The 26,014-nt window shown below is 43.8% G+C and overlaps 2 protein-coding genes and 1 long non-coding RNA gene across 4 annotated transcripts in view; 2 read left to right on the top strand and 1 right to left on the bottom strand.

Annotated features, from left to right (window-relative positions):
* dpr3 (defective proboscis extension response 3) overlaps window positions 1–19,264 on the top strand; it is a 72,749-nt gene extending 53,485 nt beyond the window's left edge. For both annotated transcript variants that reach the window (XM_033380054.1, XM_033380053.1), the window contains exons 2-7: window positions 6,013–6,446; window positions 6,609–6,686; window positions 9,030–9,162; window positions 14,810–15,143; window positions 15,215–15,312; window positions 17,545–19,264. In XM_033380054.1, coding sequence (XP_033235945.1) covers window positions 6,285–6,446; window positions 6,609–6,686; window positions 9,030–9,162; window positions 14,810–15,143; window positions 15,215–15,312; window positions 17,545–17,654 — 915 coding nt within the window. In that variant the 5' untranslated portion in view covers window positions 6,013–6,284 and the 3' untranslated portion in view covers window positions 17,655–19,264. The remainder of the gene's footprint in view (window positions 1–6,012; window positions 6,447–6,608; window positions 6,687–9,029; window positions 9,163–14,809; window positions 15,144–15,214; window positions 15,313–17,544) is intronic.
* LOC117184039 (uncharacterized) lies at window positions 275–1,607 on the top strand. Its single transcript, XR_004469191.1, has 3 exons — window positions 275–871; window positions 941–1,232; window positions 1,287–1,607. It is a non-coding gene; the product is annotated as an uncharacterized lncRNA (long non-coding RNA).
* Window positions 19,265–20,706: 1,442 nt separating the features above from the next.
* On the bottom strand, window positions 20,707–25,792 carry Or22c (Odorant receptor 22c). The gene is made up of 6 exons (XM_001356916.4): window positions 25,284–25,792; window positions 24,520–24,710; window positions 24,257–24,444; window positions 22,064–22,165; window positions 20,918–21,070; window positions 20,707–20,810 (listed from the first exon to the last, which is right to left on the bottom strand). The coding sequence occupies exons 1-6, from the start codon at window positions 25,790–25,792 to the stop codon at window positions 20,760–20,762; spliced, it is 1,194 nt and encodes a 397-aa protein (XP_001356952.2). The 3' UTR covers window positions 20,707–20,759.
* Window positions 25,793–26,014: the final 222 nt, after the last annotated feature.

The raw sequence follows: 26,014 nt of genomic DNA, 5'->3' as shown, positions 1-26,014 counted from the left end.
TCAGATTGATATATTATTGTTGGGATCGGCTGCAATGTGGATGTGTGTCGTTAATCCAATCAATTCAGTGGCAGTGCTATGCTGGCACCCAAATGCTATTAATTTTGTGCCCAATACAAACATAGAGAGAGGGGGGCAGGGATGCGGGACGGGGCTATAAATTCATTTATAACTTTGATGCAGGAGATCCAAATGGACACCACACGTACACACGCACACACACACGACACACACACACACACGCACACACGACAGTGTTTGTCCGAGTCAAATCCACTTTCACTTGACACATAAATTGAGTTAAAAGGAAAATGCCAAATTGAATTTTATTTACGTTGAACATTCACGCTCGATTTCACACTCCCCACAAGTTCCAAACCGAGATAAATCCCGTGGAAAAAAAAAATATGTATTGTATAAAATGAAAGAAAGGCAAACTGCTAGGCTGCCACACGTGTGTGTGTGTGTGTGTGTGATTTGGTGGGGGCTGCCAGTAGCAGGGATCCTTAAAGAGAAGCAAAATTAAATTTACATGAGGCCAAGAGCTACCCAAGTAGGCCGCCCCTCCCTTCTATCCGAAGCCCATGCAGATCCCTGCTTTGTTATGCCAAGACATTGTCGTCATCAAATTATGGGGCATGTAAAAATAGTTGCCATCCTCGGCCATATTGTTCGGCATTATGTAAATCTGTTTTTCTATGGAGCCTTCGCTCGGTCGCCCATCCAGCCAGCCACCAGCGCCCAGACGACACTCATTTAATTGCTGAGAGCAAAGGGGCAGGAACAGGTGGCAAGAAGAGTTTACGACTGGCATTACACGACTGGTGTTAACGATGACAATGAGCGTGGCAGATTCGAGGTCCCCGACAACGTGAGCATTTCCGAACGTGAGCTCAACCAAACTCATTATAATTCGTCTGGTGTTTTGCTATTTTTATAGACACTTTGCCATAGTGTGCTTGCCGGGACCCATGGGAGGACGGACGCCAGGGACCCCGCACTCGGCACTTCATAAATAATCAGATTTCTGCGAAGATGAACCCCTGACTGGGACGTTTATTGAACTCAATCTCTTGACATTTGCCCAAAACTTAAAGCAAAGTTTTCCATTTAATGGCTTTGCTTCCCTTAGGACTCCTATTTTTGTTCTTTTATGTACTCGTATTTATATTTACTCGTACATATATGTACGTACGTATCCTCTTAAGCCAGAGCCAAAGTCTGACAAATCCGTGGGTAGTTTTCAATTGCCTGCCATTTCAATTTATCTTCATGTTTTTCCTTAGATGAAGGAGCTTTACCCCGGGCATGGCATGACCCCAGCAGACTCATGACATTAGACCGGATTTTTGTTGGCTCCGAGCGCGACTCGGCGACTCTTTAAATAGAGCAGCCTGTCAGCCAGTCAGTACGGCTCGCGGAAGGGGTGTTCCTGAAAGGGTTCACTTTTACAGGCGAATTAAAGGGAGTTCCACCAGAAATCGAGGCCAGAATCCCATCTATCAAAAGTAATGAAATATTCACAAGGTTTTGGCTATTCTTGGAGTAACTTTCATTAGTTCCTTGAGCCCAGAAATGTTGTAGGTACTCTTTAATAAATTAATCTCTGACTGTGTACGGTTCTTGGTTTATGAGGATGTTTCTGGCTGTTCCGGTTGTTGGAGCCCTTCGTTGTTGTGGTTATAATAGGGGATTAGCTTTATTGCTTAATGGTTCCATTACACAGAGCACCTTTAAGCTGCTTCTGACCATTGGTTTGGGGTCTTAGCCTGGGGCTTTCTTGACCGTTAGCCTCTTAGCATTTAAATGCTGACTCGAGTCGGCGGAGCTCTTCTTTAAAGACACAAATTACAGTCGTCGTTAAACCGTTTCCTCTTCATTTGATATTCAAACATTGTAACATGAGATTTAAAACGATTTTTGAATGGTTTTCCAATCATTGTACATGTTTGTGTTTACTGATGAAAACAAAGAAGACAGTCATTGTTGAACGTATTTGTGTCTGTAAATATTTATTTTGTAGGCTATTATATTTGCACGTGCTATATTAGTCCATTCGAACACTTTTGAACTGCTAGAAGCTGCCATTCCCAAGTCATCGATCTACGGCTAAGCGCCCTAAGGCTGTTTCCTTTCTTGTGGCTTCCACTTCCACTATCCCAAACTCAAATTGAACGAAACTTGTTTCTCTTCCAATCAAAAGTTGTATAACATTTTCTTTAATTTCCTTAACAAGCCCCATCGCATCCATCAATTTGCATCTTATCCATGACAACAAAAGCAGGGGGCCACACTCCGGCTGCAGAAATCTCTCTTTTCAGATGGTTTTCAGGAACATCTCTGCCACAGATCTCTATCTCCCTCTCTCCCTCTCTCCCTCTCGCTCGATGTTTGGCTGTGTCTGGCCTGCATAGCCCCCCGCTCTCCACCAGTACTCGGAAGCACCTCTCTCATAGCTCTTTTGTTTGTTTCGTTTTTCTATTTTGTTGTTATTTTTGTCATTTTAAGTGCTTTGCCAAATGCACACGAATCGCTGCAGGCGCAGCACGAATGCCATACACATAGACACGCTAACACAAAGACACACACACACACACACACACACACACACACACACTTGAGGCACACAGCTGTGTAGATGTCCTGGTTGCTCCATGCTCCGCTAGGCCGGAAGCTGTTGAGCGCGTGAAGTGGCGCGAAGGGGGCACCGGCTCCGGAACCGGGCACCAACCGGCGACCTACAGCAAACATTGGCCAAAAACACAAAACGCTGCGACCAACTTTGGCCGCCTTTGGCTGCACTGCGAAATCAGTTAAAGGCTGTCAGGGGGCTGGATGGAGGGTAGTGGGGGGTAGAGGGGAAACGCGGCAAGGTTCCAGGGACTTAACACACAAAAAATAGGCACGAAAAATGGCGGAAAACTTATTCCGATGCGGTGAAAATTGGATACCCTTGGAGTTGCCAACATTCTGTATTAAAAATCAATCATTTAATGTCGCTTTGTTGGTCTCATCTGGAATATTTAATGATTTAATTTAAACATCCACAATTTCTCTCTTGAAAAGTGGCTCAACAACAATTTATCTAGGCTGTCTATAGAAAAACTATAAGAACGCCAATCTAACAAGTATCCCACAGAAGCCCTCTTGAGCTGAGTAAATAAATCTGAAAGAATCGAATAGACAGAACTCCAAACATTCGGCGTTTGAGTGCTAATCAATAAAGTACACAAAACTTCATTCGTTTCCTTCTGTTTGCCGCAGAAACCTCATCACAAATGGTTGTACCCGCCGCTAGTGTATAGAAAAAGTATTTCCCATCTTTTTTTTTGGAAAGGAAATACTCAAAAAAGCATTGCGGCTCAGTCGCCGACCGAGTCGCGTAGAAATACACAATTTTTACTGCTTTTTCATTTGCCTAAATTTGTTTAGCAAGTTTCGCCGATTTGCTGGTGTTTTTTTTTGTCGCTCGTTCTTCTATTGAATTGGAGGGAAAAAGTTTTTGAAGTTGTTTTGGGAATGGCGATGATGAAATTATTGATGATGATGAGGGAAAATCGTTTTCGTGGCTGTGGCTGCTGTTTTTGCTATGAAAACTGTCTGTGAATGTCCCTGCAGCATTTTGTTCTGCTTGGGCTTCTCCTCTGAGCAGCTGGCTGGAAAACGCCATACTTTTCCGACAGGGTGGGGAAATCACTCATTCGCAGTGTTGCCAGACGCAGATTTTGTTGTTATTCTTGTTGCCTTTGCTGTTTTGCTGTTTTGCTGTGTGCTGCTCGCCCTCTCATTTTTTTCGGTTTTCCGAAGGCAAGCGACAAACAATAAAATACAAATTTGCTACTTTATTTTACAGCAGCGCATAAAGAAAAACAACAAACGGAAAACATTTCCATGACCTCATGTGGTGAACCCCAGACGAGTCACAGCCAGCATATACCGGGGGGGTGCCTCATCTGTGGGATGATGGTATGATGGTATGATGCCATGATGGAATGGGAATCAGCAGAGGGCGAGAGCCGAAGCGGAACCCTTAAGTAGGTCGCAACAAAATAAAAAGTTTGTTTGCCAGCTTCCAGCTCCCCAAACACGCATAAAACAAGGGGACTCGAGAGTACTATAGAAGCTAGGGATACCCTGGAAGAACGGCAGAATGGGGCTTGGATCTGTCGACCTCAATGAACCCTCGGAATGGACTGAAAGATTTGTGGCAACAGGAAGGAAATGTTCGGAAAAGTAAACTTTTTTCCCACAGAGATATGCATAATTTATAGGAATATGTCAGGATATTCAGGGCCGTCCCCGGAGGAATGCAGGATGTGGGAGAGTTCCCAAGAAAAGATTTAAATAATTTATAGAAAGCCGAGGTGAGAGTACGCGAATTTCTGAGAATAAACTCATGACATCACACCTTAAGGACTATATTTACCTAGATAATATTCTAATCATTTCTAGGAATGCTATCAGATGGTTGTATTAATAATATTAAAGAATATTCATGCATCAGGGAACATCTAGAAAAAAAACACATTCTGATGAGAAGTTTTTCTTGTGAAAAATCTAAGTATTTTGACAGGTTGCTGATGAGGGTTTACTGCTCAAATGAAAGACCTAACATTCTTTTGTAAAGAATTGGTGGAGTCCGAAAGAAGGTGCTGATGGAGGAGGCTTATATTGGGAAAGTTGGAGGTGTTGATGTGGCCAGCTTTTCCCAGAATATTTCTGAAATTATGTGAACCTTTGAAGATATGAAATGTCAGAAAAGTAATTGACAAGAAGATTTAAAAGGTTTTTGGAACTTTTGGTGACTAAAATACAGCCCCTTAGGCGGCTAATGTAGTCTCTAGTGCACCTCCTTACCTTAAATATGTCTTAAATTGTAAAGTTACTAAGAATTGTTCTTCTAAAAACGATTTAAAGCCTCTTCTCTGATTGAACCTTCTATAAAAGATCTTAGGAAAATATGAAGCATGCCATACAATTTTCCAATCTAAATTCCTGTCAAGAAAACCTCGAAGAATTCGATAGCTGCCAAATCCATTCCGATGCCAAAACACCCGTTTCCGTACCCGTACCCGTACCCGTGCCTTTCCCCCCGACAGTTGCATATTTCTACCCCACTCCCCCCCTCTTTGCGGAAGCCGCTCGTCAACATCAAATTCCCTGTTGATTTGAATTTAAAAGTAATTCTTTTTTTTTGCCCCGTTCTATATTTAGTTGGCATATTTGCAAATATTTGTTGTCGTTGCTGTCGTGACAACATGCCGTATGCTTAATATTTCTTTTTTATTTCACTATTCCCCATTTTTTGCACGCTTTTCTTTTATTTTTACGCTGTTGCACATTACATTTTTTATACAATTTTTTGCAGTCTTTGCAGTGCACAAATTGAATTTGTCACTTTGGGTTGAAATTGGGGTTTGGATTGGGATTTACACTGGGTCTGGGGCAGGGGCTGGTGCTGGGGCAGGGGCTGGGGCTGGGGCTGGGATCTGCGACCTGGTGGTTTCGGGCTTTTGGTTCTCGCTTAAATTGTCAGCGGAAAATTGATATGCAAAAAATATTTGCACATATGCAGCGGCAGATAAAAATACGAATTGCTAATAAATTAAATGCAAATTGCCGACGGGCCGATGCCGTCGGCTTTAAGCCAAAAGCGGAATTTATATGGTTACATTTTGCCGTTGAAGAGCCACCGGAATCGGTTGGAAGTTACTTTGTGGCCAACAGGGGGGAATGCTAAAAAGTTGTGGCCAAAGTGGAAACAAATCAAATCAAAAGGGCCAACAAGATGAATGGCATGGGCCGGAGACGGAGAAGCCAAGTTATAAATTCATTTGGAAAACATGAAGCAGGAGCCAAAGCCTCTTCTCGTCGTCTCTCCTTTGCCCCACACACACACACACACACACACACACAGACACACACCGTTTTCCTGATGTCTCTGCCATTTTCCTCTATTCTGCTTGTGTCTCTGGGCCTTTTCTCACTCCGATTTCCCTTCTTGTTTTACAGGCCTTCTGTTTGCCGCGGCGGCCACAGCTCCTTACAACAGCTCCTCGGATGACTTCAGTCTCGGCGGCTCCGTGGATGGCCCCCCCACCCTGTCCACGTTTCTATCAGCCCCATCATCACTGGCAGCCTCATCATCGTCTGCGGCGGAGGCGCCACCACAAACGGATGCCACGAATCACACTTTCAAGAGTTTAGCCTTCCTGGCCGGCATCGGCGGCATCGGCCCCGTGTCCTTTGGCTCAGATCTCTTTGCACTCGGGACGGAAACGGAGATGGACAGGGACCGAGGCAGGGACCGGGACACGGACTTGTACTCGGACCTCTCCCAGTCCCTGCCAATTTTCGACTTTGGCATGCCGCGCAACATCACCGGACGCACTGGCCACACCGAGGCCATAATTAAATGCCGCGTGGACAGTCTCCATGATAAATCGGTGAGTGCGAGTGCGAGTGCGAATAGTGCGGTGGCACTCCTCCAAGGGCCTCCGTCCACGGGGACATAACCGATGAAGATGCGTGCCAAGGACATCGAGTATATCATGTGGATGTGCAGTCGTTAATCAAATTTCTTTCCCCCTCTCTTCTTGGGCCAACAGGTATCCTGGATACGGAAACGTGATCTGCATATCCTGACTGTCGGCACAGCCACCTACACCTCGGACAAGCGTTTCCAGGTTTGTCATGTATTCACTTACTAATTGAATGCGATGGGTTAAGCGAAGAGCGAGGAGCGAGGAGGTCCTCGAAAGACACTGCCACGGCCACTGGCAAGGGGACACAGTGTGATGAAAGAGGGAAAAATACTCGTAATGCAGGGAATGTGTTCGCAGTTATTGGTAGCCATATTTCATTCCAGATTGCCTCGAAATCTTTCATCAGAGGTTAAACGAGAGTCAAAGTTTGAGGGGGAAATTCGATTAGCTATTGATTTCGGTAGTTCTGGATTTTCTGATAGCTTTGAGTCGATTATTTAGAGATTACTGTCTGACATTAATCTCCCGATGGTTAACTCTTGTTTCGTATTGATTTTTGGATTAAGTTTTTGGGCTAATTACTTTTTGGTGAGTCCTCGAAGAGCTACTTAGTCTTGATTTCTGACGAATGTTAATCAAAGAGATTGGTGTGATTCCCTCAATCCTAAAAGATGATGGCTTTTTGTTAGAGTTTCCATAGTGTAGTTTAAGGAGCATCTATAGCATGATTTCTGATTTGTATTAGCTGCCATTCTAATTGACTCTTGATAGATTTTTCCTTTATCTATCTTAGTTTGTATTTCACAGCATAAGTCTCTTCGAACTTCTATCAATGACGATTTTATTTCATTCATGATTCTAAAAATACATTATCAACTCATTCATGATTAATCTTAATAGAATTTAAGTTCTTGGAAAGAAGGTGCCCCCTCTCGATGCTCTTTCACGCATGAAATGTCTACCAAAACATGATTAAAGTCAAGTCTCTAAAGGCAAGAAGTTTGTTTAATCAAAGTGATAGAGTCATAAGTCCATTGATTGAGTGTGGGAATTAGACAGAAGACAGACAACCTTACCCTTTTCATTATACTCCATGAAGTATGAGGGGTCTCAGAAGGGTCACCTTCAGAATGAATTCAAACGAGGAAATGCCATGCCTGTTTAAACAAATTTTGAGTAGTGTAAAGCTGTTTCATTTGCCGAGCCTTTTTTGCATTTGAATCCCACGGAAATCCACCTCAAGTATGGTTTACATGAAATCCCTAGAGAAACCAACAATCTATTAGTACATTCACCTGGCCGCCCCAAAGCGAGTCAACGCAAATCTATCCGCCCAAAGCCCCATTCAATCCCTCAGATCAACTTCCAGATTAGATACCTGAAACACGGCAAATCCCGATAAACTTTCAACCAATGTGGAATGTGGAGGCCCAACAAGAGCAGCCACAGCCACAGCCACTGCCACAGCCATGGCGGCATGTAAAAGTTAACTCCAGCTCTCGGGGGGTATTATGGCCATAAAGCCACTTTCATTATGCATGCATAAACGATATTTCAACGGCTAATCCGACTCATAACTCAGGACAAATCTGCCCCCGTGCACCCCTCGATAGCCGCCACTGTGCGGCAGTTGAACAGCCAAACAACAAACAAGTGGCAACAACAAACAACAACAGCGGGCAAGCAACCAACAAACAAACAAACATTCAATTGCATAATTGCTTAATTTCCATGAAAAAATAAAAAATAAAAATCGAATAAAAATAATACAAATTTGCTGCATTGCAAATTGTTGCCTTAAAAGCGAATAATTATTCCACCGAGACATGACAGAATGAATGCCAAATTGAAAACTGAAATCGAACAACTGAAAAACATTGAAAACATTTATGCACGGTATATTTCAATCGTACTGCTATACGATTACCCTCTACAAAGATTTATTGAATGAAAATGTGGCTCCAAACAGATGCGAACTATCCCCATAAAACTTAACCAATGAGAGAAAGAAACATGGGCATAACCTTAACAGAGAACTTTATTTTATTTGGTGGAAAAACATCCCATACAGGCACGCCTTTTTTCCACCATTCTGGTTGTGTATTCTGATTTGTGGGACAAAAAGTGAGGCTCGTCTCTTTCAAACTGTAGATACCCCAGCTTTATTCCGATTGAAATATATAACAACTGGCCATCACATCATACATACTTATTCTAAGAGATTTAGTTGATAATATAGATGTAGTAGAGGAAAGATATATGGGACTGTATAGGAAAGACTGTCATAGGTGTTCGAAAAAGCCCAATCTTTGAAGATGGAATCTCCCAGATATACTAATCCATAAGCACAAATTGCCATTCCATTGCCATTTGCTATACATTTAGTTTATTGAATAAAAAAAAACCCTTTTATCTGATAGTCACATATGTATAGCCACACATAACATACCCCGGAACACCATGTACACCCTATTAAAAACTGCAAAAAACACTGAAATGATATCTGTATCTCTGTGCGTTTTTGTACGTGTGTGTCCTTGTCAGGTAACCGAATCGAAGGATGCCAGGGAGTGGACGCTGCACGTGAAGTCGCCGCAGGCGCGGGACAGCGGCATCTACGAGTGCCAGGTCAACACGGAGCCCAAAATGTCCATGGCATTCCAGCTGAACATCATCGGTGAGTAGACAGACCAATTGTGATAGATGATACGTATTCCGATTTGCTGCCTCTGATAGCTGACACATTTCAATCAGCGGATCCTACTGGATAGTTGATATGGCGGACAGTGGAATTTCTCTGCATTTGAAGTTGAAATTCATTTTGTTTCTTGTTTTGATAATCACATTTATTCCGCTTTTGGAGGCTCCGAGTGATGTTTACCTGCCGGGGAGCTGCTTATTAAAAATGTTAATTCAGTTTCTGCCCCGCCAGCAGCTAGCAATTATGATTATTTCCATCGTGCCCGTCGTGCCCATCGTGCACCATCGTAACCACCGTGCACCATACCATCCGCTATCCCATTGCCCGACTGGGGTTCAGGCAGTTTTTGGTGCGGCCCGCTGCGCCTCTAGGCATACATTTTTAATTTCGCATTTCGGCCCATAAATAAATAAATAAATAAAAAACGGAAATCAGCAAAGGAGCTCCGCAGCTGCAGGCGGAGAGCCTCCGGGTGCCGGGGTCTCCTCCATACAAACAGATGGTGGGGAGCTTACATGTCGCTTGTTATTTGGGAGCCGTGGCCGGAGCCGCTGAGTTAATTAGCATGTCAACCCGGCGGGATTACGAGCCGGGGTCCGATTGGAAATGTATTCAACGCTTTAATGAGCCATGAATAATGCCTGTGTCCGCATATAATTAGCTCTCAGTGTGACGTCCCTGCTCCGGCCTGTATTGTGTCCTGTCCAAAACAATGTCTTGTCCCTGCCATTAGTTGGGCTAGGGAATGATGACTCCGAAATCCATCGGTAATGATTAATTGATGACGGCCTGATTACAAAATGGAAAACTGAATCCCGTGGCAGGCAGGCATCACCACCTGGTGATGTGGCTCTGGAAAATTGCATTGGGGGAAACTCTAAAAGAGCTATGCGCAGGGAAAATTACAGTTCACTTTTCTCTTTCTCCCTGTGGTGAAAGTTACTTGGCAGAAGCCATAATTTAGTTGAGACTTTTTCTTTTGAGCGGAACTTTTCTTATGGAAGCCACATTTGAGTTGAGAATTTTTGCTTTTCATCGGCTTGTGGCTGTGTTTTCTTTTTCGATTATCCTCGCTTTTATGTTTCGTTTTTTTTTCACCTTCACCGATTGAAGGTTTTCCTGAGATGGTAATATTTCATAATTGAAAAACTCTTTTTGGATGATAATCCGACGAGATAGGTCTTCCTAAATGCTTCTCTCGTCGGAGCGATAGAGATCAGAAGCCAAAAATGATTATCTTCGGAATGGAACACAAGGACAGAATAATTATCCCCAAGGCAAACTTTGCTTACTTATGGTAATCCTCAGAGTTGGCTCCTTACCCTGGAACATACTCGTATCTCATTTGAATCGTGATTCCTGAATACTTACTCCTCATTAATTCTCCTCCTACGGAATCTCTCAATCACCTTTAATGAAATTCCTTCAATCCATCGACGGCCTCATTTGCCTTTCAGTTAATTCCTCAATGGAAAATCGTTTAAAAAACAATCAATTTGAATATTGGATTTAATGGGTTTTTAAAGAACTTTGTGTAAATTTAGGGCTATCCCATTAAGAACGGCAATTTTTTCGTACTTTAAGTAACAGGCTCGATAAGGGGACAAGTGCTGCCCTGCCCCACTTGAGGGCGGGGCAGGGCAGGGACTCAGAGATTGAGCGATTGAGGAAGCGAAAAACCGAAAGACTGAGAGCTGTTGACAGGCCCTGTTGGCATCTGCTGTCAGCCACTTATGCAAATCAGTTTGCAATGCCTTTTTAAGTTTCCGATTATGCACTTGGGCGCGATGCATTTTTGTCGCAGTCCACGGCCGTGCCTCTGTGTCCGTGGCTGTGGCTCTGTCTGCGTCTGTGCCCCATTCTCGTATTCATCCGCCGTCATGTTTCCCCGCCACTTCCCGCTCTGACGCTTACAAACGCATTTCCGATTACATTTTCTTCACGGGCGTATGCATTTTAATTTACGTTAATGAAACAATTTCAAAAGGAGTCGAAGCCCGCGACTGGGCTGGACTGGACTGGAGTGGATTCTGGCATGGATAGGATAGGAGTGGACAGGAGTCTACTCGACTGGACAACAGTGCTGCTGACAGCCATGGCAAACTGGCTGCGTCCTTAATAACATTATCGGCATACGTGTCGTATGAGTGACTTTCGCAAGGCGCTTAACTCTTCATTCTGCCTCCGGGCTCTTGGTTCCGGGCTCCGGGCTCCGGGCTCCTGGCTCCTGGCTACTGGCTACTGGCTCCTGTTTCCTGGCTCCGGTTCCAACACCGACTCGGTCGGGCTCCCGTTTCTACAGCTGCCTCTTTTCTGTTGCCTTGCATTGCATTTAATTAATGTCATTATGCAAATTTATGCGACCAACCCCAAACGATTTTATTTTTCCCTCGTCTTTTGCTGTTTTCTTGTTGTTGTTGTTTTTTTTCGGAGAGAAAAAGAGATTTATTTCTGTTATAAATTAAGGTTGGGGCGGTCTGGAAAAAATCCAAATAAATATGCATGAAAGTATGCCCTAAGATGATAATTTAAAAGGTCGTATAAATATGGAGGCATAATTCTTGAAAAATATTCCATTGCAATTAGTGGCGTAATTGATTGTTAAATCTTGTGGGAAATTATGCGGGAAAATAACACCAATGCATTCTTAATGCGGGCATTTTTTTGCTGCACTTTTTTTTAATCAGTTTTGCAATTCATTTGCCATTATCTTGCGCACAATATTTTCACCAATTGAAAAGGATTTAAATGTACTATTTATTTATGTACTTGTTTATTCTTTAAAATATTAATAACCTTCAATTAGTGGTGTATTATTTGTATAATCTTATGGCGAATTAAGGGAAAGTGTTTGGGGTTTTGGGTTACTTTTTTGCAATGCTTTAAACATTTTCCCATAATATTTTTCCCCATAATTTTTAGACCAGCTCATATTTATGCATTCATTGCACTTGAAAAATATTTTTTCATTGCAATTAGCTGCGTAATTAATTGTTAAATCTTGCGGGAAAATTAAACAATAACAATGCAATCACAATGAAAGAATCACAATTGGAGTATTTACTTAAAGTACGAGCCACTTCACATTAATGAGTCTACATACATATATGAAAGCCCTTGGCATCGCCAAGCCAGTTCAAGCTGCTCCTTCAGACTTCAGAGCAGTGTAAAAAAAAAAATGGAAAAAGGATAGACGGCAGATGAGCATAGGATGAGAGGATGAAAGGTTGAAGAAATCCGAGCTCGAAACTTAATCTAAGGAAGGTTTCATTTCAAAGGGTCCTACAGGGGTACCCCCTTTATATTTCACAAGAATTTTTGAAGAATAATCGAATTATTTATCAATTATTTCTATTGCATTTTCCTATGAATATCACAGGATTCTTGACAGAACGGAATGCTTTATATATTTTTTTAATTTTTTCACAATTACGCCAATAATTTTTCCTGGAATCTCTATGCAGTTAAAACACATTCAAATGTTTTCCATCTGTAAAAAAAGAGAAAAATGTGCTTTCGAAATGAAGAATTTGTGGGCAAATGGTTTGCGCCATTTTTCCAATGCATTTTTTTCATCCTCATGTTGCGCTGCATAACATTTTCATGGGGATGGATTCAGAAGGAGAAAATAGATTTAGCAAAAGTTGCTATCATATTATTTCATACATTTTCCAGGGCATTTTCGGAAGAATCTTAAGCTTTTTCCACAGCATACTTTTCCGCGCATTGGTAGAAACATTTACCAGCCTCATTAGGATTTGTTTAATTTAATATTTAATATTTGTATATCCTTTCCCTTTCAGCTCCCTTTTTAGCTGTAATTGCACCCATTTGACCTTAGAATCCTTTTGTTTCCGAATTTCGTTATTGTTGCTGTTTGCACGCTGCATTGCATTTTATTTTCATGAAATATTTAAATTAAAAAACTTCATGGGCGGCCACACAAAATGCACGCAGAACTTTAGCGACAGATGGCTGAAAAATGAAGGAAAAATGAAAAATCTGAAATGAAATGAAAATAGTGAGGAAAATGCCTGTGTCTCTCGCTGCTTTCCCTTCCCTTCCCCCCTCTCTGTCTCTCTCTGTCTCTCGTTCTCCCCGTCGCCTCTTCTGGGTGTTAATTGCCTTTAACGCAGTGACACTGCACAAACACACTGGCAAAAGAGAGGCAGAAGAGAGGAAGGGCTGTAGGGCTGCAGGGTTGTAGGGGCAGAAGGAGGGCACTGACAAATACATACGCACTTAATGGCGCAGTGGGATTTTTTAACACACACACACACACACACACACACATGAACAGTCTCACACATGGACACTCTCACAAACTGAACATATGCCAGAGATACAAACAAACAGGCCAAAAAAAAACACACGAAGCGCGATGCTCGGGAAGAGGAAGAGCAAGCGGGACAGCTACAGGGCCCTGTAGGGAGGCGGGAGGCAGAAAACCGCCACTCGGCAAGATCTCTTGCCGACGCTCTCTGTGAAAACCCCCATTTGAAGCGCCCCGCGACCCATGTAATCATCATCATATGCACTTTTATGAGCTGCGTCGCACATCGCCACAGCCATAGAGCGTGGGGCACAGTGGGTCACAGTGTCTTTGATGGCTGGCAAAATGTACTAATCTTTACCGAGTGGGAGAGCTTTAAGGATTGACCCTGTTAAGCTCCATTTAGTAAATAATTGAACCTTAATGGGGTTACAAGTGATTGCTGGCGAAAAAAGGCGGAAAATAATAACAATTAAATGCTGCGTGAGTCTTGTGTGTGCCCCCTTCTGGAGGGGTTCTCTATGAAGAGGTTTGCCCTCTGGACAGCGAAAGCTTTTCGGCCTAAAGCCAATAAGGGATTACCTGCGAACTGCTCTTACTCTTCTTAAAATGTTTAAAAAATAACTGAGCTTGAAACGATGTGAACATAGAGGTTCTGGTAACCTTTTTATACCCGATATTCAAAGTCTATAGGGGTATATGGATCTGAATCGTCGTAGAAAGAATTGCTCTTCATTGTTGCCTTGGGATTGTAGGGCGGATGAATTGCCATTACCTATAAATGGATGATTCCCTGATGATTCCCGCATCGCGGCTTTATTTCAGTTCATTGCAGAGTAATATTTACCTTCTTTAACCCGGCTAAAGACTACCTTTGAAGTTCCATAGTGCCTCATATGAACTGTTATTTCGTTTTACCACGTCGTGTCTCCGGTTTTTGGGTATATTTTTTTTAATTATTATTATTTGCACAGTCCAATGCATAATAAATATTATTATTAACCCAGTTTCGCAGGCGAGTGTGAGACTGTTTCCATATGGAGTGTACGTATATTTGCATACACATTTATGCGTTACATGTGGCTCTGCTAGTGTGTGTGTGTGTGTGCAATGTCTGGTGTGATTTTCTCACTTTTCCGTCGCTCTTGTTTTTTTCACGAATTTACTTAAATTTAGTGCAATTGAAAAGTTATTCCATAAAGTTTTATGATTAAAAGTTTTTATGTGCATTCAGAGTTGGCTGGGAATTCGTTTTACAAGCGATTGCCCCAAATTGATTTCGCTGTCTGCCACCCCACCCTCGGCCTGGCCACCCACTGATGATTGCACCTTGTTTTCGGTTCGTTGCAGAAATCTCACCTGACGCCAAGGCCGTTATCAGTGGGCCACCGGATCTGCACTTCAAGGCGGGCAGTGCCATAATCCTCAATTGCGTGGTGCAGCAGCCCTCCGTCAAGGACATTGGTCCGATATACTGGTATCGCGGCGAGCACATGATCACCCCATTCGATGCAGACGACGGAGAGACTTCCCCGACATCCCCCAAACAGGAACTGCAGCGACGGAATGGGCCTGCAGAGATGGACTCCTCGCCGAATGATGTGCTCAGCGATGTGGACCTGCAGCGGGAGTTCGCCACACGCATCGCCATGGAGTCACAGCTGGGCGACACCCTCAAGTCCAGGTGGGTACAGTGCCCCCTTTGGGGACAGCATAATTGAGTTGTACTCAGAGTCTCCTTCTTAATCCCGACAGGCTGCGCATCGCCAATGCCCAGACGACGGACACCGGCAACTACACGTGTCAGCCCACAACGGCCAGCAGCGCCAGTGTCCTGGTCCATGTGATTAATGGTGAGTCCCTGGGAGTCGTTCTGTAAGTGAATGAGTGCGTCCTAGCCTGGTCTCAGGCCCAGGGCTCAGTCTCAGGCTCAGGTCCGTGCCTGGGACATGGGCCCTGGGTCTCTTCTCTCTTCCGGCTCAGGTGGTGCCAGTCGAGGCATAAGCCTATTATTTACAGTGCCAGCACGTTGTTAGTGTACAGCATACATACATATGTGTGGGGCAAGCTACTCTGAGAGAGAGAGAGAGAGAGAGAGAAAGAAGCTCTCTGCTAAAAGGAGCCGACTCTTAAAGCTTAGCCATGGTTCAGTAAGCACTGACTTCTGTAAGGACTTGCAAGAAGGAGCTGGACTTTTGGTTAAAATGCAGAAACATTTCGGACTCTTCCATCTGACATAAAGTCATAAGTCCAGGGCTCCTTCATTCATTTGTAATGCTTACAAATGGTACCCTCCTAAAAGTAATTTCTATCATTTACGAGTAATAAGAATAGGAAATTGAATGATAGTACTATTGCAATCACACTTTTGAATGCTTCTCGTTTATCCCTTGCATATTTTAGCACTTTTTCTGGTGCTTGCAGGAAACTTTATTCCACGCACTGTGCACAGTACTCTCTCTCTCTCTTTCTCTCTACTCATTCACAGACACGCCCTTCCGGGGCTACGAATAGAGGCATAGAGGCCTAAAAACTAAAACTTTCGCCACACTTTCCCCGCCCACCCAAAGTCGGGTTTCCTTTTGGGTCGTTTTTTGTTTGTTTTGGGCCTCGCTCGCGTTTTGGCAGGATGCGGGCGGCGGGAAGCGGGACTCCTTGGCGTATGAGTAATGTGGATGAGGAGCGAACAGTCGGAGGAGACTTTGGCGTAGTCGCCATTTTGGCTTTGCATATTTTACACATAAATTAGACAGGAATTAAGACATTTTAAGCTGCGAAATGAGGGGCATAAACTTGACGCCTCTTTTGTCCTCCAATTTCCAGTGTTTTTTTATGGTCCTTTATGGCAGGACATTCGCAGCAAATTGAAGTCGTCCGACTCCCTCGTCCGTAACTCCCCGCCCACGCCCCCGCCCCCGCCTCTGTCCATGCCCGTGTCCGTGTCCGTGTCCGAAGTCCTAGTTTTTTTATGCGGTATCAAATGTTAAGCGAAATGTCCAGCACTTAAGTTGTTAAGTTGTTTATTCAAATGAATTTTGTTGTACGTACAGGAATTTGCATTTTAAAGAGCAACTGTCTTCTGGCGGCTCCTCTCCTACTCGTCCACTGGCAAGCCATAATAAATATGATTAAATGTCAGAAGTAACTTGCAAAAAGGCACTTAATCATGCCCCACATGTGTGCCACAAGAGTCGACCAGCGCGATGTGAAGGGTGTGGATAGCAGACAGCCCCTGTAAATGGAGGAGACTGAGACTGTGCCTGTTACAGCGGCTGGTACTGGGACTGAAACTGGTACTGTGCCTGCCACTGCGACTGGGACTGGGACTACCATAAATACAGATAATAAATCAAAGGCAATAAAATTTTAAGAAAAATGATAAGGACCGAGTGCTATCTATAGCTAGGGTTACAGCGAATGGGTTGTACTCTATGAAAAGGGCTATGATTCAAGCGACTCTCAGACTCCCAAAAATACCGATTTGGCTACATTTTCCCAGGTATATCGACCTCCAAAGATATTGGCTATATCTCTGCTGATAATTGGAAGACTTAGATGCTCGTCAGATGCTGTGGCACATGTCCATCTGTTCTTATTATATCTCTAAGTCAAGGGAGTTATGTTTACTCCATTATACACTGCCTTCTAGAGCATATTCCACCCATTACTCATCTCAGTGTGTACACCCCCAACAGGGGCTTTAAAAATCAGTGGCTGCGCGAAAAAAGATGGGCATCCCTTTGTGACGAGTCAAAAGAAAGCATTGACAAATGATGCGCTCTGGAATAGCATTTGCTCGGGGCCGCAGATATATAGCGTATACGCTGAAACACATATGTCATTTATCTAGTCGTGGGTACAAAGGACGGGGGACCCACACACCGCACACCCTTGTCACACACACACACACACACCCACCCACCCACCCACTCATAAGTCAGTTTGCGAGCTCCCTACAATTAAATTAAGTTATTTGCCATGGCATAGTTAATGGGGCGGGCGCTGCCACAGATTTGCATACATATGTTACGTAATTATATTCCACTGTTTGTCCAATCTCCATCTCTCCCTCTCTCTCTCTACAGATGAGAACCCCGCTGCGATGCAGAAGAGCGAGGCATTTGCTCTGCCCGGACTCGGCCTCCGCCTGGAGCTTTGTTGGATGTTCCTCTTGGTATTAGCTCTCAGTCGTTGAAAGCGAAAGTTGTACCCCAGAAGCATCATCATCATCGTCCTTATTCTCATCATCGTCCTCATCGTTAACTTTGTTATTTCAAACAGAAAAAATACAGAGACAGAGACAGACAGGGAGAGAGAGAGAGAGAGGGCGAGAGATAGTGTGTAACAAATGGGAAAACACGAGGAAAATTATATGTGTTTTTTCCCAGTTGCTCTTCGAGAGATGTTTTTTAGAAATGCTGGTAAAAGGAATGGCAAACACGGGCATGGTCCCGCTTTCCCTTTCAAGCATAATGTGTTTCCTTTTTAATATTTACATTTCATTGTGCAAAAATGAGACACAGAGCCCCGCAAAATGCAATGGAAAATGCAAAAGGACGGGCCGGCGAGATGCGAGAGGCGAGAGGACAACCAGAAGGAGGCAGACGCGAACCACAGAAGGACAGAAGGATGACACTCTCTGTAAATACCACAAAGATGCGGCTCAGCCCAGCATCGTCTCTCTTCTATCATACAACATGTATAGTGCCGTGTAAAAGTCTCTGTACGCCCACACATACATACATATATATATATATATATTATTCACCTACTCTTAGTGATATGATAACAACGGACACTAAAATACGCGCGTACTATTAGGGACCACCTATTTTGATACCGTTTTAGTTACCAATTTGTTTTGCCCCAAAGAACATATGTATATTTTTCTGCTTTCTTTCTTGCCGATAAGCCCAGGCTCAAGCTGAAATCCTTCTTCTTTAAGTTTCCTCAAGTTCATTTATAACCCTCTAGATAGCCAAAAATGGTTGTCAAACGCAGACTTTCATCCGCCACTGTGCGTATGTAAAAGTGTATTTTATTTCGTTACTCTGTTCCTCTCCCTCTCCCTCTCTCTGTCTCTACTCTCTTTTCATTGTCAATCCTCATCGAGAAGACAAAGAGGAGCGTACCACGCATCGACTTGATAAACATTTCATGCTGTCTTAACAGAGAGAGCAAAGCTAACCCAAAGAAAGCCCTAAGAATAAAAAGAAAAGAAAACCAACACACAGTCTGTGGCACAAGTATGCAGCCATACCCACACTACTACTACTACCCGAAAATTGTAATATATATATAAAACAAAGAAAAACTCTCATCAAGTACTCTGTAAAAAAAAAACAGAGAAAGAAGGAAAGTAAAACTGTCATCAAATAACAGAAGAGAATGAAAGAAAGTAAAACTTAATTATAAAAACTAAATTGTATGGAATTTATTTATGGGCAAAATGAAATTTAGTCACGCGGCGGCCCATATTCAAATGAATATGGAAAATGGCAATCGAAAAAGCGAACAACGAAAGAGACCTAAATGGAATTCGCAAATGAAAAGCGAAATCAATTGCGGCATGCTTGACTAAATTTGACGTTGCACATGGATTGAGGATTGTGGATTGTGGATTGTGGATTGTGGATTGCGGATTGTGTATGTGGTGTGTAGCAAATATACATATTACGAGTTCTCGTACTCGTTCTCGTATGGGTACTATGGGTAGGCATGAATTTACTACACGTAAGCCAGTAAGCAGATTTTAGATAATTTATGTGATGACAAACCAAACGATAAATAAATCAATGGAATGAATTCTTTCAACAATAAAATGAAATGAAACTAAAACTAAAACATAAACATAAACCATCAAAACCATTTACCATTTATTTCCCCATGGTTGGGCATCAGTCTCTGCTTTTCTCTGGTAAGTATTTGCCAAATGTACAAATTAAGTAAATTCCAAACTCAATTACTGGGAAAAACGCAGTCAAATATGTTTTTGCTCTTCAATTTGATTTCATGTCCATGCACATTTGTGTGGCACTGTGCCTGAAACAAAACTGTAAAATAATCATCAAAGCGAAACCCGCAAAAGCATATTTGCTTCCAATCAGAACTCTGTTCGGGCATGGCGATGGCGTTTCCAATTCAATCTACAGCCTCCCCTCCTCCTCTCTCGCTTTTTTCTGCTTTCGAATGCATTTCTTTTGGCTGGAAAACAGAGCTGCACATCGATTGATCTAATCAGGCTATCAAAGCTCTGTCCTTGACGCCGGTTTGTACTCTTTCAGAAGGGTAGTACTGCTTTGACCAAATGCTTGTTACGCAGGCACGTAAAGAATAAATCGCTAGTCGCTCTGTTCTACAAAGCACAGGACTAGAAGTCGCATATATAAATCGAAACCCTATGCTATATCATACAGCTCCCACGCAAAAAATCGGGGTAAGGGATCAGAAAGATTATCAATAGCATCAGTCAGTCAGAAAAAAAGCTGAAAAGAGTAACAGAATGCGTGGAATCAGTTCAATAAAGCAAACTCGTTGTATATACGACTGTTTTGACTGTTAGTTTTCTAATTTTACGCATCCTTTCACTCTACAGCTCTAACCGATAATAACCGATATCAACAGCTTGTATCCCAACGTGAAGCTCCTTTCGCTTTAATGTGAAACTTGAAGAGAAGTCTGCACTTGTTTAAGCTAAAGGCTCCTCCAATCATTTGCGCCAGCTTCCAACATCGTTGGGAAGCTCAAATTTCTGAAATTATAATTGATATTTGCTGCGGCTTCAAAAAGAAACGGCAGAGGAAAATATTATTACAACAAAACAACGAGGCAAAAGTTCAGCGTGCCGCAAGATGGTGCCATAAAAACGCCATTACTGTCCCTACCACACACAGATACGCATACACATACACAGAGGACCTGCACCGTCACCACCGAAACACCAAAGACACCCAACCACCCAACTGACCCAATTAATGTGCCCATAGCCGCAAGTGTTTTTCATTAGTTTGAATCCGCACGAAGAGATCATCGCCGGTATTTAAATGAAACAATTACGGACCATCCCGGACAGCCGCCACTTGTTGCGCTTCAGAGGAACCAAAAGGACCATCAGCAGCACCACCACGACAAGGCCATTTAATGTCCGTTCGGATGGAGGTTTTTATTTTAATTTAAACAAACAGAGAAGGACAAATTTGTTGGTCTCCGGCATCCAGCAACCAGCATCCAGCACTCGGCCCCTCATCATCCGTTGGCGTGGCAAATCCAATTCTGGATATCAATCATACGCCGCATAGGCTTACAGAAATGTCTTCAGCAGGGTGATATATGAGCCGGTTGTGCTGAGTATCTGGGGAGGAGTGGAAAAGGCGGGTAAAACAAGAGAAACATAAACATTTATTATCATAATCAACGGCAAGAGAGAAACATCTCCTCTCATCCCGAACCGAACCATACCGAACCGAAGGCCATGAGGGAGGGCGTAAAAAACGGAACCGCAATTGTTTTTGCCCGCTGCGAACGCCGCAATATCATTAAAATCATTTTTCTAGTCCTCGCGTCGCATTTGTACCACTCAATGTCGTACAGCACGTCCGCCACAGCAGCGCTCTGCAAAAAGGAAGAGTGGTACGTACGAATTGTGAAGAAAAAACATCCGACTGAAACTGAAACTGGATCTGGAACTGAAACTGATGTGGGATGTGGGCGGATGATGGTGCCACACCGAGGAGGGATGCGCCTGCCAGATGATGGGTGCTCTCCACGTGGATGGGGTGGGAGTGTCGACGCCTCCCCACTTTGTTGTGTAATTAAAATTTTATCACAAGTGCAATTTGTGTATGGCACATCATTTTTTATGTCGGGTGCCTGGCTGCTTAATGTTGGGCGTCAAATTGAAATTACAGAAATTGAAAAAAACCAGAACCGAAATAAACCATCCACTGGAAATGAGTGAGAGGTTAGTAGGGGAAAAACCGAATGCAGAGATACTCTTCGGGTTGGAATGGGGAAAGGTTTTTGATATTTTAGAGCTTTCCAGATAGATCTTCTTGCGAACAGATGGTAGATTCATTGCTATTCTGTAGGAAATGGTTCTTCGAAGCGAATAAAGGTGGACAGGATTCACAGGTGGACAGGATTCACAGACAGATTGTGCAGACAGACGACCTCTACAGACTTCCATGGAGTTCCCAGAGAATCCAAATACCCAAATTATCTGGGAATAGATCCATAGAAAGACAGGCCTTTTACTACAAATAGCCTCCCATAAATGTACAGACTCCACCAACACTTCTCAAAGATAGTCTAACAAATAAGTCCAAAGAACACTTCCAGGACACTCTCCAGAAAAGACTCACATCAGACTGACGACAGACCACCTGAAGAGCTTTACAGATGTACTCGCGGACAATGGACTAAAGAGCTCATCTCTTGAGGCGCTCCTGGAATGCATACTCGCAACCAAACCAATGATAACCCTTTGCGAGTGTATAGAATGCTGCATGAATGATGGAAATGGCTGTGCGAATGGTAATGGAAAAATGGGAGTGCGGCTGGCAATGGGAAACGGGAGTAGTAGAAGTGGACAAAAGTCTTACTAACACTCTCGCTGACGTGATTGCCGCCGTAGCAGTAGAGGAAGAGCTGCGTTAGGGCCGCGACTGTATAGCAGATGTAGGTTAAGCCGCTCAGCGACGACGTGTTCTGCCCGGCGAAGAGCGTCGAGCGTGGAGCGTGGAGCGTAGAACGTGGACCCATAGACAGGAGGAGAAAGAAAGAAAAGAGACTGAGATAAGAGCCGCCATTAATTGGAGAGAAATTGCTTGTAGTGAAAAAATAGTAAGAGATTATTTAATATATGTATAATCGTGAGAGTTTTGAAGTAGCTGTGGAAAATGGGGGAGCAAAAAAAGAAGGAAAGTGAAAAAAAACATCAAAGAAATTCCCTCAACTGGTCTTGGGCTACTTGTGGGCAGAAGTCTGATTGCTTTTCCGTTCCCATTCCAATGACATTTTCAGCTGGAAAATGGGGGAAAAGTACTTATAATACGATTTCTGCATGTAGTAGAATGCATAAAGCCGTAAGCATGCTCGATTGTACAAGAGTGTAATAGGATTTGCCATAAATAAACTAGTTTTATGTTTTCTCTCTCTCCCCTTGGTCTTTTTCCCTCCTCCAAACTTTGTTTTTGTTTTTATGCGCTCAATGGAGGGCAGGTCGGAGGGTGAGAGTGAGAGCATGAGCTTTGCCAGATGGCGGGGGAGTACTCTGAGGGCGCACTACGCCAGTGGTATTGTTGCAATGACCAGAAACTTGCAGAGAGGAATAAAAAGTTTGGATGCAAGCTTCAAAAAAGAGAAACCGATGGATGGACTGCAGAAGGATCTTAATTTTTGGTTAACCGATGCACCGACTATGTTCCCATCCAAGTTCGGCAATATATCTTGATTCTTGTAGCTTATGCTTTATTTTTTGTACGATTTTCTGTCTTTCCATAAATTTTAAGTATAACTCTGGTGATTAATGGTGGTATTCTCTTTCAACATGTTGTGGTGAGAGCTCAAATCATCATTGATCCAATCAGTTGCCTTGATTTCTGGACACCCAATAGCTCTAACCAGTTTTAGCAACTCATTGCATAGCTCGGAAAACCCATCTCCCGGCCCAACCCCTGGCTTCGCAGGAGCCTCTTAGCGTTAAGGCCATACTGGATGGGGGTTTGTATATGGGGCTCCTGCAACAAAGCTTCACCTTCTACTATTTCCTCCCTTTCCCCACGAAGACCGACCTGCAATATTTGAACCCCAACCGATGAATGAAAACCAAGCAGCTCGGCAGCACAAGGCGATTGATGGAGAGGCCTCCTCCCACAAATCAATGTCTGGGCAGCGGAAGGAGATTGAAGGAAAGTCCCACCCCCAAAAACCAAAAGTTTCTTCTTCAAGCGGAAGGGCACCTCCTAATCGGAGGAAAGGGAGGAGGACTAGATGTAAAATGGACAAGAATTCAGAATCAAATATTCAAATAATAAAATTGGAAATTCTAACAGTCTTTTGATTGATCTATTAATTGGCCCAAAAATTTAATAACAAACAAACAAATTCTGTATATGAATCTGGATTGGTAATAATTGAACAACAAAACAAACAGCTCTCAAATCTTTCCGTAATTGAGTTGCCCAAAACAAACTTAATCGAATATGAAAATCTGACCAAATCTTTCAATTATCTCGCCCTCGAAACGGATCAATATCAATCGCATACTTTCACTGCTCCCCAAACAGCAGGAGACATGAACAAGTTTTTCGAAATAGATTTTGCAAACACCTTAAACAGCAGCGGCCCCGGAAGAAAAGCAGCGCTAAAGTGTCGCCTGCATTTATCCCATTTGGGGGCCAGGAGCCTCGAACATTTTCCAAACATTTTCAGCGGGTTTTCCCGAGCAGTCCGTAGCCAACGGCTTATGGGTCTCCCGGGCCGTGCCGGGGACACCGGAAAACGTGTGAAAGTCGCATTAAAAACTTTTTTCGTAGCAGTAACAATTCATGCGCTTATAAATTGCCACCGGAGAGAGAGCCACAGTCACACGGCACGGCACCATTGCCAGCCACAAAACAAACAAAAACGAATACGAGAACGAAAACGAATCAGAACAGTACGACGGAATACGGCTGGGGAAAAACGGGCGAAAACAGGGAAAAACTTTTAAAACGGCCGCCAAATTCGATTCGACTGTGGCAAGCTGTGGAGTGAGGTGCAGGGCGGTACAGTGCGGTATGGTGCGGTAAGGCTTACCAACATGATGTCCAGGATGGTCGAGCACAGGACGAAAGCGGCGGACAGGAAATGCATTAAAACGATAACGGTAAACTGGCGTGTTAGGTCCGTGCACAAATCGATAATCGCATTGTGCCGCTCGACGATAACGCCCAACCTCTGCCGAATGTCCACATTCATCGACTCGGTAAAGACCTCCACGGTGTCTGCAAGAAGTCAACAGAAGTCAAGTCCAAGCCCAAGCCATTATGGCACCTTCCAGGACCACCAGCACTTCTCACCGCCATGCAAATCGGCAAATACTCGTCGAATGTCCTGCTGCACCAGCCGGAACCCTCCACAGATGTACATACAGCTGCAGAGAAAGAACCCATCCACGAAGCTGAAGGCAAACACTGTGCATGCCCCGGAAGCGGTCAGCAGCACGTAGGTGAACGGAAACAGCGGCTGCTGCACGACAAACGTGGGCAGACTGCGAACCAGAGAAGAGAAGGTAAGATACAGTCAGACAGAGACAGTAGACAGTAGACAGTGAGAGATGATGATGATGGAACGGTTTATTCAATCTGAGATTCGATTTAGGGATCTACAGTGCGGCTTGTTGATATAAGGCCGATGAAGGTCCCTCAGGAGGTATGCAAATCACCGAGCATCAATTTTGCCATACAAGTGGGTCACAGAAACGTAAGGTTTTCGATTTCTGCACGACAGGTTCTTTTCAGAGTTAAGAAATCGAGTTATTTTGAATAAAAAGTACAAATTTACACTCCTTTCCTAAGAAATCAATTTTTCATGCCCAAGCAATGTATTGTATTTTGATTTTACTTTTTTGGGACCGACTTTTCATTTTTTCGGACCGAAAGACCGCAAGACAAGCACTGTGTCGTATTCTGGGACCGACTCAGCTGTCCAAGGCATTGACGAACAGACGAATCCGCCTAGGAAAATTCAAACGGAATTTATTCCTTTTACAATAACTTGACACTCTCTCCTTTTTATAGTCCCCAAATGCACTGTTCACCCTCTTTTATCTCTTCTTACTCACATGATGTTGAAGGGCAATTCAATTTGCCCCGGCAGCTGCCTCATCCACCGATACATCCCCATAATGAGGGGCTGCAGATTGAAAGCGGTATTCGTCATGGTGCCAGAGCAGAGGAGCAACAGGCTGAGGCGATTAGCAATGGTCGAGAGTCCTACCAACATCTGCTGGCCCTTCTCCTGCCGGTTGGACCAGAGCATGCCACGCAACCGGTGGACCCACTCATGCCACCTTCTGTGGCTGCCAAAGAAGACGCAGAGCTTTAGCACACACACGGCCTTGGTGGTGCCGGGGCAGAAGGCCTCCAGTGCAATCACCAGGTTATTCAGGTGCACAAAGCCGTACAGAATCTCACCCACAGCCCCCATCAGCACCACCGCGAGGGCGAAGATGAAAAGGATCTGGGCGTGGCAGGGGCGTGGATGCTGCGGCCAAATGCCCACAATCTGGCCGGAAATGCGAGGTATGCGATAGAAGTGTGCCGCAATGGCGGGCTCTGTGCCGTCAATCATTTTGCGAGAGAGTGCAGATTGTAGTGGAGATGTTGAGTGGAGAGGGATGTGGAGTGGAGTGGAGACTTGAATAGATAGAGATGAAGTATCCGAGTATCGATGAGCGCGTCTTCCTTATAGTCGACTGGTCACCGTCTCAGGGCGAGTGTCAAGAGCAACGTTTCGATTTTCCTTTTTATATGCTTCCAATTAAGTGAACAGGGGGGGCTAGAAGTGGTGTGG

The sequence above is a fragment of the Drosophila pseudoobscura genome, chromosome 4, assembly GCF_009870125.1.
Source record: "Drosophila pseudoobscura strain MV-25-SWS-2005 chromosome 4, UCI_Dpse_MV25, whole genome shotgun sequence".
NCBI lineage: Eukaryota > Metazoa > Arthropoda > Insecta > Diptera > Drosophilidae > Drosophila > Drosophila pseudoobscura.
The sequence above is the reverse complement of the archived record's forward strand: the minus strand, read 5'-3'. Positions and strand labels throughout refer to the sequence as shown.